This window comes from Carcharodon carcharias, chromosome 3, assembly GCF_017639515.1.
Source record: "Carcharodon carcharias isolate sCarCar2 chromosome 3, sCarCar2.pri, whole genome shotgun sequence".
Lineage (NCBI taxonomy): Eukaryota > Metazoa > Chordata > Chondrichthyes > Lamniformes > Lamnidae > Carcharodon > Carcharodon carcharias.
Window position 1 is genome coordinate 223,983,512 of NC_054469.1, and position 14,764 is coordinate 223,998,275.

At 41.9% G+C, this 14,764-nt stretch overlaps 1 protein-coding gene across 7 annotated transcripts in view; it reads left to right on the forward strand.

The window, feature by feature from the left end:
* relch (RAB11 binding and LisH domain, coiled-coil and HEAT repeat containing) overlaps positions 1-14,764 on the forward strand; it is a 102,057-nt gene that overhangs the window by 36,066 nt on the left and 51,227 nt on the right. For 5 of the 7 annotated variants that reach the window (XR_005942662.1, XR_005942663.1, XM_041184929.1 and 2 more), the window contains 3 exons: positions 6,120-6,195; positions 7,268-7,363; positions 7,547-7,570. Coding sequence is in view for 5 of the 7 variants with exons in the window: in XM_041184929.1 (XP_041040863.1) it covers positions 6,120-6,195; positions 7,268-7,363; positions 7,547-7,570 (196 nt within the window). In the remaining 2 variants the exon portion in view is untranslated. The remainder of the gene's footprint in view (positions 1-6,119; positions 6,196-7,267; positions 7,364-7,546; positions 7,571-14,764) is intronic. The other 2 variants (XM_041184931.1, XM_041184932.1) reach the window with 1 other exon arrangement.

Sequence of the window (14,764 nt, forward strand, 5' to 3'; positions counted from 1 at the left end):
ACTGCAAAACAGTAAAACTAACTTGACAATTTGACTAAACTATTTATAGAATGTAAAAAGTCTTGAGTGGCAAGATTGCGGTGTTCTGCTCACGCTAATGCCTTGAACTCATCCCAGTTAAATATCTTTCAAAAGACATTAATTCTCCATTTTAAACTAGAAGAATTTCATCTTGATACATTAGTGCAACTTGTACCAGTGCATCACAATTTCAAGGCTTAAGTCTCTTGTTTCATAAAGATCTATTTTCTGTCCAACTCAAAACATTGGTAGTGACTTGCCCAATGAACTTTCAATGGGAAAATGAGGCAGAAGATTAACATCTTTCCATCAATCTGAGTTACCAATAGAAGATTTTAAACTCTGACTGATAATGCATTACTCTTTTATAAGGAGTGCTAATGTTCTATGTTTCAAATCTTGAATGCGTTCTCTGATCCAATTTTCACTGCACCTTGGTTCAGTGGTAGCACACTCCGTGCTGAATGGAAGGTTATGGGATCAGATCACTGCAGTACAGTACTGAGGGAGTTCTATGCTGTTGGAGGCGCCGCCTTTGAATAAAACACTTGCCCCCTCAAATGGATATAAAAGATCACATGGCACTAATCGAAAGAAGACAAGTGGACATGCCCTAGTCAAAATTCATTCCTTAACCAGCACCCTGAAGAAGGGTCAATTGGACTCAAAATGTTAACTCTGTTTATCTCTCCACAGTTGCTGCAAGTCTTGCTGAGTTTTCCAATATGTTCTGGTTTTGTGCCTAAAATAAATTATCCGGTCATTTTATTTCATTGTTGATATGGAATATTAAAGGTTATTGGGATGTTCTAAATTTGTGAAAGGTGCAATATAAAAGAAATTCTTATTTATTTGTCTTTTTTCCATCTGATCATTTGTCAACCATTTGAGATCACAGTTCCGGACATGCTCAGCTGTGGTGATTCTGGCCTGTGCTGATTTTAACACTGCCTTATGCTTTTGGATCAGAATCCAGGGCTGAACAAGAATTTGATCCTGAGTAGAAAGGAAGATGGCTGTGGTTGTTGGGGGCATTTGTTAAGGTGCCACATCAAAGGTTATTGTGGAAAGTAAAAGTTCATGGTGTAGTGGGTAACATATTAACATGGATATAAGATTGGCTGGCTGGCAGAAAACAGAGTATACAAAAATGGGTCTTTTTCTGATTGGCAGGATGTGATGAGTGGAGTCCCGCAGGGGTGTCTCCTGGGGCTGTCTCTGGGGTCTCAACTTTTTACAATTTATATCAATGACTTAGATGAGGGGAGTGAAGGCATGATAGCTAAATTTGCAAATGAGACAAAGGTAGATAGGAAAGTATGTTGTGAAAAGGACATAAGGAGGTTGCAGACAGATAGAGATAGGTTGAGTGGAAAAAAATCTGGCAAATGGAGTATAATGTAAGAAAATGTGACATTGTTCACTTTGGCTAAAAGAATGAAAAAGCAAAGTATTGCTTAAATGGAGAATGGCTGCAGAATTCCAAGCTGCTGAGGGATCCAGGTGTTCTCATACATGAGTCATAAAAGGTTAGTATGCAGATACAGCAAGTAATTAAGAAGGCTTTTTTTAATTCAGTTATGGGATGTGGCCTTCGCTGGCTGGGCCAGCATTTAGTGCTCATCCCTAGTTGCCCTTGAGAAGGTGGTGGTGAGCTGTCGCATTGAACTGCTGCAGTCCATGTGGTGTGGGTACACCCACGGTGCTGTTGGGAAGGGAGTTCCAGGATTTTGACCCAGTGACAGTGAAGGAACGGTGATATATTTCCAAGTCAGGATTGTGACTGGCTTGGAGGGGAACTTCCAGGTGGTGGTATCCCCATCTATCTGCTGCCCTAGTCCTTCCAGATTGTAATAGTGGGTTTGGAAGGTACTGTTTAAGGAGCCTTGGTGAATTCCTGCAGTGCACCTTGCAGATGGTACATACTGCTTCCACTGTGGCACCACATCCACAAACCAGGCTGGTTTGTCCTGGATGGTGTCAAGCTTCTTGAGTGTGGCGGGAGCTGCACTCATCCAGGCCATTGGGAGGTATTCTATCACACTCCTGACTTGTGCATTGTAGATGGTGGACAGGCTTTGGGGAGTCAGGAGGTGAGTTACCCGTCACATGATTCCTAGCCTCTGACCTGCTCTTGTAGCCACAGTATTTATATGGCTAGACCAGCTCAGTCAACAGTAACCCCCAGGATGTTGATAGTGGGGGATTCAGCAATGTTAATGCCATTGAATGTCATGGGGTGATGGTTAGATGCTCTCTTATTGGAGATGGTCATTGTCTGGCACTTGTGTTGCACGAATGTTACTTGCCACTTGTCAGCCTGAGCCTGGATATTGTCCCGGTCTTGCTGCATTTAGGCATGGACTGTTTCAGTATCTGAGGAGTCACGAATGGTGCTGAACATTGTGCAATCATCAGCGAACATCCCCACTTCTGACCTTATGCTGGAAGGAAGGTCATTGATGAAACAGCTGAAAATGGTTGGGCTGGGGACACTACCCTGAGGAACTCCTGCAGTGATGACCTGGAGCTGAAATGACTGACCTCCAACAACCACAACCATCTTCCTTTGTGCCAGGTATGACTCCAACCAATGGAGAGATTGCCCCCTGATTGCCATTGACTTCAGTTTTGCTAGGGCTCCCTGATGCTACACTCAGTTAAGTGCTGCCTTGGTGTCAAGCACAGTCACTCTCACCTCACATTGGGAGTTCAGCTCTTTTGTCCATGTTTGAACCAAGGCTGTAATGAGGTCAGGAGCTGAGCGGCTGTGGTGGAACCCAAAATGATCGTCAGTGAGGAGGTTATTGCTAAGCAAATGCCACTTGATAGCGCTGTTGATGACCCCTTCCATTACTTATGGTTGAAAGTAGACTGATGGGGTGATAATTGGCTGGTTTGGATGTGTCCTGCTTTTTGTGTACAGGACATACCTGGGCAATTTTCCACATAGCCCTGTAGATGCCAGTGTGTAGCTGTACTGAACAGCTTGGCTAGGAGTGCAGTAAGTTCTGGAGCACAAGTCTTCAGTACTATTGCCAAAATATTGTCAGGGCCCATAGCCTTTGCACTATCCAGTGTCTTCAGCCGTTTCTTGATATCACGTGGAATGAATCGAATTGGCTGAAGACTGGCATCTGTGATGCTGGGGACTTCCAGAGGAGGCTGAGATGGATCATATTCTCAGGACTTCTGGCTGAAGATTGTAGCAAATGCTTTAGCCTTACCTTTTGCATTTAATGATGGGGGAGCCCAGCATTGAGAGTGGGGATATTTGTGGAGCTGCCACCTCCAATGAGTTGTTTAATTGTCCACCACCATTCGCAACTGGATGTAGCAGGACTGCAGAGCTTAGATCTGATCCGTTGGTTGTGGGATCGCTTAGCTCTGTCTATCACTTGCTGCTTATGCTGTTTGGCACACAAGTAGTCCTGTATTATAGCTTCACCAGGTTGACACCTAATTTTTAGGTATGCCTGGTGCTGCTCCTGGCATGCCCTCCTGCACTCTTCATTGAACCAGGGTTGAACCCCTGGCTTGATGGTAATGGTAGAGTGGGGGATATGCTGGGCCATGAGGTTACAGATTGTGTTCGAGTACAATTCTGCTGCTGCTTATGGCCCACAGCGTCGCATGGATGTCCAGTCTTGAATTGTTAGACCTGTTTGAAATCTATCCCATTTGGCACACAGCACAATGAAGGGTATCCTCAATGTGAAGGCAGAACTTCATCTACACAATGACTGGTGTGGTGATCACTCCTACCGACACTATCATGGACAGATGCATCTGCATCTGCAGCAGGCATGGTTGGTGAGGTCAAATGTTTTTCCTTCTTGGTTCCCTCACCTCCTGCTGTCCAGCAACTATGTCCTTTAGGACTCGGCCACCTCGGTCAGTAGTGGTGCTACCAAGCCACTCTTGGTGGTTGACATTGATGCCCCCTATCCAGAGTACATTCTGTGCCCTTGCCCCCCTCAGTGCTTCCTCCAAGTGATGTTCAGCATGGAGGTGCACTGATTAATCATCTGAGGAAGGTACGTGGTAATCAGCAGGAGGTTTCCTTGCCCATGTTTGTCCTGATGCCATGAGACTTCATGGGGTCCCGAGGCAATGTTGAGGACTCCTCGGGCAACTCCCTCCTGACTGTATACCATCTCTGCTGGGTCTGCCCTGCTGTTGGTGATGGAATGTTATCCTTTATTATGAGAGGAATTAAATAAAAAAAGTAAGAATGTTATACTTCCGTTATGAGGGCATTGGTGGGACCACATCTTGAATATTGTGTGCAATTTTAGTCTCCTTATTTAAGGAAGGATGTCAATGCATTGAAGGCAGTCCAGAGGAGGTTTACTAGATTGATACCTGGAATGAGCAGGTTGTCTTATGATGAAAGGTTAGACAGACTGGACTTGTTTCTGCTGGAATGTAGAGGAGTGAGAGGCACTTTGATTGAAGTATATAAGATCTTGAACAGTATTGACAAGGTGGATGTGGAAAGGATGTTTCTTCTTGTGAGTGAGTCCAGAACTAGGGGGCACTGTTTTAAAATTAGGGGTTGCCCTTTTAGGTCAGCGATGAGGAGAAATATTTTGCGGGTTATGCAACTTTGGAACTCTTCACCTCAGAAGGCAGTGAGGCAGGGTCATTGAATATTTTTAAGGCGGAGGTAGATAGATTCTTTTTAGGCAAGGGAGTCGGAGGTTATCGGGGTGGGTGGGGGAGTGGTAGGTAGGAATGTAGAATTTGAAACACACAGAACAGCCATGATTTTAATGACTGGCGGAGCAGGCACGAGGGGATGAAGGGCCACCTTCTCCTATTTCGTATGTTGCTGCAGGAGTTCCATAGGACGGTGTCCAAACTCAACCATCTTAAGCTGCTTCATCAATAACCTTCCCTCCATCAGCAATTCAGAACTGTGGAAGTTTGCTGATGATTCCAGTGTTCAGTCCCATTTGCAATTCCTCGCAATCAGTGCCTGAAAGCAGCAAAACCTGGACAACATCCAAAATTGGGCTAATGAGTTGCATGAATGTTAATTTGCCACCAGTCCCATGCAATGACCATCACAAAAGAAAAAGTATAACCAACTCCCTTTGACATTGCTATTGTTTAATCCCCCACAATCAATATCCTGAGGTTACCATTGACCAGAAACACAGCTGGACCAGTTATTTAAATATTGTGACTACCCAACAGAGGCTAGTGATTTGGTGGCAAATAATACCTCCTGATTCCTTGAAGCCTGTCCACTCTCTGCACTGCGCAAGTCAGGAGTGTGATGGAATACCACCCACTTGCCTGGATGAGTGCAGCTCCAACAATGCACAAGAAACTCAACATCAACCATGATGAAACAGCCCACTTGATCAGCACCCAATCCACCACTGCAAATAGTGACTCCCCTCATTGACACAGTGTACACCATCTACAGGATGCATTGCAGCAACTTACCAGGGCATCAACAGCACCTCCTAAATCTGTGACCTCTACCAATGTGAAGGATAAAGACACCAGGAGCTTGAAAACACCACCACCTCAAGTCATCTTGACTTTATTGCTATCCCTTCATTGTTGCTGGGTCAAAGTCCTGGAACACTCAATCTAAAAGCACCAAGAGTGTACCTTCACATGGTTCAGGAAGGCAGCCCACCACCGCTTTCTTGAGGACAATTAGGAATGAGCAATTAATGTTGGCACTGTGACACATCCAAAGTATGAATAGAAGTCAGTGAACTCCACCTTCTTGGGTAATGCGTAATGGGTAAATTTCTCCTGCTGGTGCAATATGTTTTTCTCCTCTCAGCTACCAGAATAAAGACTGTTTGAAACACAGTGTAAATTAGATTTTTTGTTGATAGTACTTCATCTTACCCCTGCCCTCAGCTCCAAGATAGTGATTCCTCTTCAGAGGTGACACTGATTACAAGTGTTGACACTCTAGATGAGCAAACCAAGACACAGGGTGTTACAGAATGGCCAACAATTAAGCTGTATACAATCGATTTATGTAAATTCAGTGAAGAGTGTAGCAATGGAATTGGAACTTTAGCAAAATACTGACATTTTGCTTAATACACTTGTTCATTTTACAGGACATTATCACCTGCATTTCATCAAGCATTGCTATCTTTTTGTCGTATGGCAACTGACAGTCGCTTGGGAGCAGAGGTAAACGCTTGATTCAACATTTGCACCATTAATGTAAGCCTAATATGTTATCTTCAACAATCCTCAGAATCTGACTCCTGTTTAATATGTTCAATATTGATGTGTAGTCAACATGTGAATCTTAGCTTGTGCTGCATACTGTTTGTGAGACTGTTCTGCACTATTTCATTCCTGATGCTGCTCTTGTCTGCCTAAAGTTAAAGCTATATTAAGATGAGTACTGAATTTCTGGTTTTTCTTTTATTGCTAATTAATCAGGGGAGTTGAGATTTCTGTCACTCTTTGAGTCTGTTTTATTAAGCATTGTGTTGCCCTCTTACAAGAAATTTGATTTACCACACTGCAGATTTAATTGTTTAAAAAAAAATCAGATAGCCTATCTTTTTGCTTTCCAATTATGCAGTCTGTACCTGCAGCATGCTGGCAAACAAGCAAATGCACTGAATCTTGGCTACAGTATACCTACAGTCAGCAAGTACATCATAATTTCTAATCCATCTATCTTGCATATTCACTCCCATTTTAAAGCAAAACTGAGATCCAGAAGGATGAGTACACCACCAGGAAGCCCTCACAGTATTTGCCCAACTGGAATCTGATTTTTGTGGTTGTATATTGTTCATAGCTGTAAACCCAGTGAGTGCAACTTGAGAACTCTACCATTGGATCACAAGTTAAATAAAAATCAAAAGGGAGCATGTTGAATAATGATAATTGTGGAAATAATTTTAGAAAATTTTACTTGTGAAACTGAGGGGATCGTGGACCATTATAACCAGCTGTTAACTAATGAGTAAACGTCTAACTTTCACTTAAGTAATGGATAGATATTCCTAAAAGTCTGCAGATGCTTTGCTGGAAACTTAATTCCATAGATCTTGAAGGGTGTGAATTGGAGCTAGTCAATTGCTGAAATCATGATGGTGATATCATTATTTAAGCTATTTTTGATAGAGGCTATCTGTTTTTATTTTAAACTTTTATTTTACCAATTTGTAAGGAAAGCACAATTTTAAACAACAGGGTGGTAGAAATAGTTGCATGAATAAAAGTTTATTTTCTATTTGTCTAGGTTTCTCGAATCGCAGATAGTGAACAATGTGTGATGCTGATGCTGGGGCGATGTCTACCACACATAGTGCCAAACGTGCTACTAGCAAAACGAGAAGTAAGAGAAAATAAAGTTTTGTCATCAGTGTAGTTCCAAAAAATTTAGTGTTCCCTCATTTTGTTTCTTAATTTTACATTTTCAACCTTTTTTGAGCTCACATTCTCGTTTGTTTTCTGATGCAAGTCTGTATTAGTTATTTGAATCCTATTCTTACTCTTTTGCTTGCATCTCTGATCCTAGAAAATGGTTGTACATCTCTGCCAGGTGAGTTCAGAAGACCTCAAGGTATCCAAAAGGCTTTCTCTGTTGTTGCTGCTACAATTTTTTTGCTGCAGCTCCTATAAATTAAAAATTTCAGGCTAACCACTTTAATTCTATTAATATTCTAATGTTTGCAGTTGCTAGCGTAAAGTCACCTCACTAAGTCTTTTTGCCTTTTAGTGAGTAGGGTTTTTTTTTTACTATTAAAATCTCTAACTTCTAGTGTGAGGCTTACCCCACTTACCATTTAAGTTCTATTGTGTGGGAAAAGTAATGCAGATGGTATCAACTTTGCGTAAAAATACACATTTTATAACATGGATTTTGAATGGAAAGTTCAGAAGGATTTCACTGAAATGGCTCACAGTATTGGGAGAAAATAGCAATGGTTATAGCATAATAGCGTTTTCTTTTAGTTACTAGTATATTGCTGTTAAACGGTAAAAGTTTAACTTTGATTTATTTCAACATAGCCTTCACTGCTCCTTTCTCCATTCAGTCCCCTGCCACCAACTCCAGTCCCCTCTTTGGAGCACTTAACAAGACCATGGGTAACTTCCATGCCCTCTTCAACCACAAACCCCATCTAACCAACTCCAAATACCCTCTCCATTATAACATCAATACCGTATGTACAACATATGACATCACCTACAGTGCTGGAACCTTCACTCTTTGAGTTCCCTTGACCCTCGCTTCGAACGAGTGGGGGCCTTAAGAAGTTGGTCAATGAAGAGAAGGAAACTGAGGACAGTTTTGCCCTCCTGGTGTATGTTAATAGGTTTGCAGTTGACCTCTGTAGGGGTTAGGCAAACCATGTGATCAGCACACCTGAAAATGCCAGCATGTTGCATGTAGGCAGTACTGTGTGTCAGTTCCCATCCCTGCATTGTATTAGTGTTACTAAATTAGGTTTTCTCCAGCTAAAAACAATTTGTTTAGCTTGTTGTAACAACATTTGCGAGAAAGTCTCTAGCCTTTCCGAAGGTAAGGTAGATTAATGGGTGGTTAGAGTGCTGTACACACTCATCGGTGTTTTTTTTGTTTCCTCAGGAGTTTGAGTGTTGGCACTTGTTGAAAACTTGCAATCTTTTGCTTCCAAGTATTAACATTTGCCATGCTTTAAGATAAGCATTCAAAACACAAGTAAAATTGGCAATAGGCTTGACATGTCATAGGCTCAGCAACAAAACAGAAGATGGGCTGTTTGTGGCATGATAACAGCAGCAACCAATCCCACACTTACAAGATAACCAGGAGAATAAATGAAGAGAAAAGAATGAAGGAATGGCAGACACAAATTGAGGCAAAGCACTCATTTAATAGGGAATAATTTGACAGTGGGAATGAAAGAACTCATGTTGAGGATGTGAAGCAGTTAGATAAGATAACAATAGATAAAGACATGGTAATAAAGGAGATGGAGAGTTAGGGAGCGAAAGGAAAGACTTGTATTTATGTAGCACCATTAATGGCCACAGGATATGCCAAAGTACCTTAGAGTCAATGAAATACTTTTTGCCAAATTGCTCACAGCACACTCCCACAGCAATGCAGTAACAACCAAATAATCTATTTTTGTGATGATTTAGTGGTGGCGATCCAAGTGTGAAAGGCATGGACCCAGGTGGCTTGCACTGTAGATTGCTGAGGACCTTGTTATATGACAGGTCGTAATTGCCGGGCTGACCAAATCCCAAAGGGGAACTTGGCCAAGCTATCACAACAATTTTGCATTTGTACTTATTACGACAAGGTATGTGCACTGAAGTCCGAAGTAAAGAGTCCACTACCACCTTTGGCGATTTTAAATATTAAATTAAAACATTGTTAACAAAAGAAAATAAAACTTAAACACACAAGATTACAGTTACACAGTTAAATTTAGTCTTAAGTTTCCCAAAAGATTTCTACTTAGCTAGAATCCCAAATAAATATCCTTTTCCTGGCAACAGTCCAAATAGATTCTTAACCTATAGAACATCCAGTAATATTACTGTAAGGCACCCACTGTTGCTATAAGGGAAGCATTGCACAGCTTCTCTCTCCCTCTCACTCGGCAATGGAAATCTAAGGCTTGTAGCAAAACCTTGCTTTCTGGAACAAGCAAGCACCACTTTGGGGTGGCTAGAGGCTGCTTTTCCACATATCTGCCTTCTCACAGCCCACCTTTCAAGATCCCACATTGGCCACTCATACAGTTTTCAATCTTACCTTAAATATATTTCTCCCCTTTAATCTACAAATCCATTGTTCTAAACTTTCGTTGGAATTTACCTTTCCCTGAATGTAAAAATCTTTCATGTCATTACAGTCAGCACTTCAAGGAAAAATACACTCGATCACTTTGCCTTATTTATTTACAATTTTACCAGTTGTAAAACTTCCTGTTATGCTTCTTTTGAAATTCAAACAGCTGACAATTCACTTCTCACTTATCTCCTAATGCAAATTCCCATTCATACTATCTCTATTGAGATCTCATCTTAGCTCACCCATCTCCATTTCAAAATGCCTGCTTTTACACCTAACCCCTTTGATGATTTAAATCTTGTGGTCTGACTGTCTTCAGTTTAATTAGTGTCTCACACAACACACGCACAGCCCCCACAAGCCTGCTTCAGTATTCCACAGTAATATTAGGAAAAAATAATATTCTCTTTGCAATATTCAGCAGAGAAAATGCAAGGGATCTGACCACCATTTCAGTATTCTTGGATATGGAAGCTGCACCACAGGACTGGATGGTAGTGTGTATAGCATAACAGTATAAAGCAAATACCTGTTCGCCTTTTTCTCTCAGGTCATGCCAGACTTGCTGAGTTTTTCTAGCATTTTCTGTTTTCATACCACTTAGCCTGATGTTAGTAATGATTAAATTTGAGGCTGAACTGGATCATGAAATTGATACTTGTATAAAAAGAAATGAGTGAATTAAGATCTACAACCACCAATCTGTAAAGAGTAAGCTGTGTCTGACACATTGTATAGTGACCTTTCAGTAAATAATGGAGCGTACTGTTAAAGGATATGCAGTAGGCATCTATCTACAGATGCATTTCTAAAAGTTATTTGAATTTTGCACACAAGAGGTTTGTTGATAAGATTAGTCTTTTATGAAAGGGCTTGTGACAGCCTGGATAGGAAGTTGGCTGTAAGAGTAGCAAATTACTGGTTAATGGATTTTTTGGGGCCAGAAAAATTTTAACAGTAATGTCCTGCAGCAGTCCATTGCTTTTTTTTAATGTATGTAAATAATCTATGGCTAAAGGCCACAAAGGAGTTTGCAGATGAAATAGGGAAATAGTGATCAGGGTTAACTGAAGAAGACTGTAAAAAGGGAATGTGGGTTCGTAGATTGGGGCAGACAGGTACAGGTTTAATGTGGGGAAATGTGAGCTGATGCATTTGGGGGTTGGGAAAGAATACGATGATTAATTATGCACCAAATGGTAAATCCTCAAGCAGAAAGGTTTTACGTAAAAGGGAATAATGCACAGATTGAAATTTTGCAGTCTGCACCAGAGCATTTGCCCCCCCTGTGGTCACATTGTAGACTTATTGGCACTGACTCGTGCCATAAATTGCCTGCATCAAACAAATTAAGTTCCTCCACAGTTAGGTCAGTAATCTGCTTTTGCCAAAGGTTTTAAGTACCGTGCGGCTGCAGTAGTGTATTCACGATCACTGTTGTTAGAATTTATTATCTGAAATGCTCATATGATAGTGCAACTTGCTGCCTCTTGCGAGTTGACAAAAGGAGTGACCACATCTTATTAGCTGCATCATTGATGCACGTTAAATACTGGAACTCCACCAAGCCATTACTGGGCATGCACCAGTACCGACTGCTTAAGGAAAACTGGCATTGCATGGTGTGAAGGAGTAAACAGCATTTGGAGACTCGCTGTGTAAGTGCCTTTGTCTAGTTCCTACAGCACATCCACTAAAAGAGCTTAAATTACAAAGTACCCTGTATAGAGCTTAGATCTGCAGCTCATGTAATATGCTGCCCCTTCTGGAATATTTTAATCTGTTTAACATTTTCGAACCTTTTCTATTCAAGTTCATGTGACTGTGTCAGCCTCTCACAACACCCTTTGTATTTTGGATTGCATGGTGTTTCCATCAGTACTGTTTCCAAAAAATTTGCATGTAGACCTTCATTGTTTCCCAATTGGGATCTTAACTTCGCAAGTCAACATGTGCACTGACAAATGACCCAAATCCAGGAGCATCACATGGAGCCCTTGCCATTTGTAGTGTTGCAACATTTTAATTTCATGCCCTTGAGCATATGGTTCCCCAGAACAGTTCAAGTTGGGCTTTGCCCCCCAAGGTGAATGAAAACAGGGTATGGAGCTCAAATAAAAACAGAAAATGCTGGAAACGCTCTTGATCAGGCAGCATCCGGGGAACAAGAAACAAGGTCAATGTTTTTGGTTGATGACCTTTTGTCAGAACTGAAAGAAGCTAAAGATATTGCGGGTTTTATGCAAGTTCAGGGACAGGGGAAATGCGGTGTAGAGGGCAAGAAATAATGAAAGGCAAGATCTGTGGAAGACAGGAGAGATTAAATGACAAGGGATGACAATGTACGGCAAGGGAGATGTTAAAGGGACAAGTAAAGGAACAAATGATGGAACTAGATGAGGTGTAAATGGGAAAAGCTCTGTCCAGAAAATGAGGGACAGTGATTGTGATCTGAAATTGTTGAACTCAATGAGTCAGAAGGCTGTGAAGTACTCCTGCTTCTGCACCTAAAGCACTTGGACCCTAATTGGAATTGCACTGTTCCATTCTGTGGCATTTTGCATAGTCGCTGTTGCATTTTAATTTGGCTTTTACTTTGTTTCCCATGCTGTGACTTCAGTTTGCCATGCTATGGCTAAACACATGCACCCTTCACACCACCACCTGGAGGTTCCCCTCCAAGTAACTCACCATCCTGACTTGGAAACATATCGCCGTTCCTTCACTGTCACTGGGTCAAAATCCTGGAACTCCCTCCCTAATAACACTGTGGGTGTACCTACACCACATGGACTGCAGTGGTTCAAAAAGGCAGCTCACCACCACCACCTCGAGGACAACTAGGGATGGGCAATAAATGCTGGCTCAGTCAGCGAAGCCCATATCCTGTGAATGAATAAAAAAAAAAAATAAATTTTTAATGAGATGCTGTTCCCCAATCTTGCGTTAATCTTTATAGGAACAGTATAGAAGGCTGATAATGGTGTGGGAGGGGTACTGAAAATTCAAGTGACAGGCTACCGGAAACTCAGGATCACGCTCGTGGACTGAATAGAAGTGTCCCACAAAACAGTCCCCAGACCTTTGATCTTCCCAATGTAGAGGAACCTCATCATAAGCAGTGAATACAGTGTACAAAATTTTAAAGTATAAGTAAATTGCTGTTTCACCTGGAAGGAGTGTTTGGGCCCCTGGACAGTTGGAAGGAAGGAGGTAAAAGGGCAAGTGTTGCATCACTTGCAGTTGCGTTGGAAGGTGTTCTGGCATGGATGTTGGGGGCGATTGAGGAGTGGAGCAGGGTGTGCAGAAGGAAAGATATCCTTAGAATGCTAGAAGGGAAGATGTTTTTGGTGGCGACATCATGCTGGAAGTGAAAGATGGTCAGTGGAATGTGGAGGCTGGTGAGGTGGAAGATGATGGCAAGGCGAACCCAATCATGACTATTCATCTCTGGTACTTGTAACTGCTCCTCTGATGTTCACCACTAGATGGCATCAGTACCAATAGTTTTGGCCAAGGTTTGCACTTTCCCTCCCCTACCACTAAATCCAATTAATGGGTCAGCTTCTCCATTCCTACATAACGTACATCTAAAAAGTGATGCCATAACCAGCCAGTGCTTTAATACATAAAAGCAGATCTCACTGGTATGGATGATTCAGAACACGTTGCTAGTTAGTGATATTTATAGAAATGTAGAGATTCCCAATGGAGAAGCAAGTTATCTGCACTTGCAGAATGTTGAAACAGTAAGAATTGAGTGATATCAACAGTCTTGTGGTACAGGTTTACAGACATATGTTGGCAGAATTAAGGAAGGAGCATGTTGGTGTAATATTTCATCCTGAGTGTTGATGAGCGTTGTTGGGGCAGGGGGGAGGGTGATGGTGATGGTATGGGGGAGGGGTGGTTGGGTAGGTCTTTGATTTTTCCTTATTGGAGGGATTGGATAGAGACTTGGATTGCTAGATAGCTGCTGTAAAACAGTCTTCTGAAATGTTACGTGCTGCTTCTGCACCTAAAGCACTTGGAGCCTAATTGGAATCGCATTGTTCCATTCTGCGACATTTTGCATAGTTGCTGTTGCATTTTAATTTGACTTTTACTTTGTTTCCCATGCTGTGACTTCAGTTTGCCATGCTATGGCTAAACACACGCACCCTTCGAAGATTGTTGCAGTTAATTTGCAAAAAAGAAATTTACTGTGGGATCTTCCATGAATGTGTCCCTAATTTGTAGTATTCAGAACACACTGTCATCCATTTCACTTAATGGCCCTGGAAAACTACATGGATATTTCAAGACTGATTCAGTGTTCTGTTTTAGTCTGCCACTTAATGGTTTCATTTATCAGAGTTGTGTTAGCGACACTGTTTTCAGATGCAGTGCCTTTTTGAATTCTGAAGACAGCAATTGTATCACCTTTCAACCTTTTCTTTTCCAGTGAGAACATGCCTCAATTTATGTAATAATAGGGAATGTTGATGTATAAAGGGACCTGGGTTTCCTTGTACACTAATCGCTGAAAGCAAGCATGTAGGTGCAGCAAGCATTTAAGAAGGCAAATGGTATGTTGGCCAACATTTGCGAGAGGACTTGAATACAGGAGCAAGGATGTCCTACTGCAGCTGTACGGGGCCTTGGTGAGACCACATCTGGAGCATTGTGTGCAGTTTTGGTCTCCTTACCTAAGAAAGGATGTACGCCATAGAATGGAGTGCATCGAAGGTTCACCAGACTGGTTCCTGGGATGGCAGGATTGTCGTATGAGGAGAGATTGGGCTGACTAGGCCTATATTCACTGGAATTTAGAAGAAATCGTTGAAACATATACAATTCTGACAGGGATGGACAGACTGGATGCAAGGATGATATTTCCTCTGGCTTTGGGGGGGGGCGGTGGTGGGGGGGGTGGGATCGTGAACAAGGGATCACAGTCTCAGG